This window comes from Rutidosis leptorrhynchoides, chromosome 4, assembly GCF_046630445.1.
Source record: "Rutidosis leptorrhynchoides isolate AG116_Rl617_1_P2 chromosome 4, CSIRO_AGI_Rlap_v1, whole genome shotgun sequence".
NCBI lineage: Eukaryota > Viridiplantae > Streptophyta > Magnoliopsida > Asterales > Asteraceae > Rutidosis > Rutidosis leptorrhynchoides.
The window spans coordinates 201,509,540-201,511,819 of NC_092336.1; the positions used below are offsets into that span (position 1 = coordinate 201,509,540).

Below are 2,280 nucleotides of genomic sequence, written 5' to 3' on the forward strand. Positions count from 1 at the left end.
TTAATACTTTGTTAACAATTATGCCAAGTGTCCTTGTACATAATTTCACTCCTGTTTTAATAATTCTAGTGGCTATTAATCCATTCCCGTGTCCGGTTAATTGAACGATTATTCGTACATATAAATACCCTGCCCATCGTATCCGATCGAGTGTATATGGTTATTTATAGGGACGTCCAATTGTAAATCTTTATATTAATATTAACAAATTATCATTTAGTTAAACAAATATAAAGCCCATTAATAGCCCATAGTCTAATTTCCACAAGTGTCGTTCTTTTGTCCAAACCCCAATTATTGTACAAAGCCCAATTACACAATTTTAGTAATTAGTCCAACATCATGATTACTTCGTTTTAAATAAGCATAATAATAACTTAGCTACGAGACATTAATGTAAAAAGGTTGAACATAACTTACAATGATTAAAAATAGCGTAGCGTTACACGGACATAATTTCGACTTACACCCTTACAACATTCGCTAACATACCCTTATTATTAGAATTAAAATTAAAATTAAAATTAAAATATATATATATATATATATATATATATATATATATATATATATATATATATATATATATATATATTACGTTTACATATAGAGAAAGAGAGATTTTATGGATATTTTTACGATCAGAATTCGCTGGCTTTTATAGGAATTTTTGTCCAGGGGGACTCCGCGACTCGCGCCCTTTTTGCTCTTCAAACTCCGCGAGTCGCGGAGTTTGTAATTACAGCTCACCCAGCTTTGGCTCTTTGTTTACCAACGGTTTATTATATTATATAATATATAAATAATTATAAGAATTATTTAAATATTATATTATATTTATGTGCGTAGTTGACTTGTAATTTTTAGTCCATTGCGTCGAGCGTTGAGAGTTGACTCTGGTCCGGGTTCCGGATTTTCGAACGTCCTTGCGTACAATTTAATATCTTGTACTTTGCGTTTTGAATCTTGTACTCTTGTAATTTTGAGACGTTTCTTATCAATAATTGGAACCTCTTTGATTGTATTTTGTACTTTTGAGCTTTTTGGTCGTTTGCGTCTTCAATTCGTCGAATCCGTCTTTTGTCTTCACCTTTTATTATTTAAACGAATATTACTTGTAAATAGAACAATTGCAACTAAAAGCTTGTCTTTCTTGAGGAATAATGCTATGAAATATATGTTCGTTTTTAGCATTATCACCCATCAAGAATTGCATTAGTTTTAACAACTTATTATGACTTTGAAAATCTTTATTAGCATCACAAGTACATTCAGGCAGTTTGATGAGGGCATCATAGTGCTTCCACAAAAAATTTAGCTTGTGGTAATACTCAGACAAACTACTCTGTCCTTGAGTAAGAGAATTAATCTTATGATGAAGATTGAAGGTGACTGAACCATCAATCTTATCATAAGTTTCTTTCAATTCTTGTCACACAACAGAAGCATCATTTGAAAAAATTTGCCCTAAATACAACTCATCAGATATAGAAGTTAAAATCCATGTCAAGACAACAGCATTACATCTATCCCATTGATTAAGAAGAACTTCATCATCAGCATAGGTGTTTCTTTCACAAGTTCCATCAATAAAACCCTTTTTATTTTTTGTATTTAAAGCAAGTGTTAAAGCTCTACTCCAGACACTGTAGTTTTCAGTGCCTTTCAGTTTTATGGAAATCAATGAAGTACCAGAAGTATCACTGGCATGAAGATAAAGTGGATCTCGAAAATCAAGTTTGTTTATTAAAGTTACAGAAGAAGATTCTTCTGTATCAGACATTTTTAATATTTGACAAAACTTGTGAAAGACTTATAACAGTAACAAATCAAAACACCTCGAATCAGAAATAAAGCAGGACAATACACAAATATGCAGAATAATGAATAAACAGATAAGCAGATATGCAGAACAAATAAGCAGATATGCAGAATCAATCAATAAACAGATAAGCAGATAAGCAGAAATGTAGAAAAAATCAATAAACAGATAAGATATAAACACAATTATAAAAGAAGAGAGATCTTGGCTATGGTCCAAGTGTGAACTCAGAGGGCAGTTTATCCTTCTTAAGCAAGAAGAACTCTCTGGTCAGGTACTTGCCACAACACAAGTAGGTTTAGAATATACCAATACAATCCACACTCCAAATATCAAGAGTCACCAACAGAAACCAGCGAAAGCACAATGAATACCAAGAACAGAAGATAAATCTCCAAACAAGATCTGAATCTAGACTTGAATCTTCTTGAACTAATATTACCAGATCTTCTTAATCG

General features: G+C 31.6%; 1 protein-coding gene across 1 annotated transcript; it reads right to left on the bottom strand.

Annotated features, from left to right (window-relative positions):
• Positions 1-1,432: 1,432 nt before the first annotated feature.
• On the bottom strand, positions 1,433-1,783 carry LOC139841344 (uncharacterized). The gene has a single exon (XM_071831566.1). It carries the CDS (start codon positions 1,781-1,783, stop codon positions 1,433-1,435), a length of 351 nt encoding a protein of 116 aa, XP_071687667.1.
• Between the last annotated feature and the right edge of the window lie 497 nt (positions 1,784-2,280).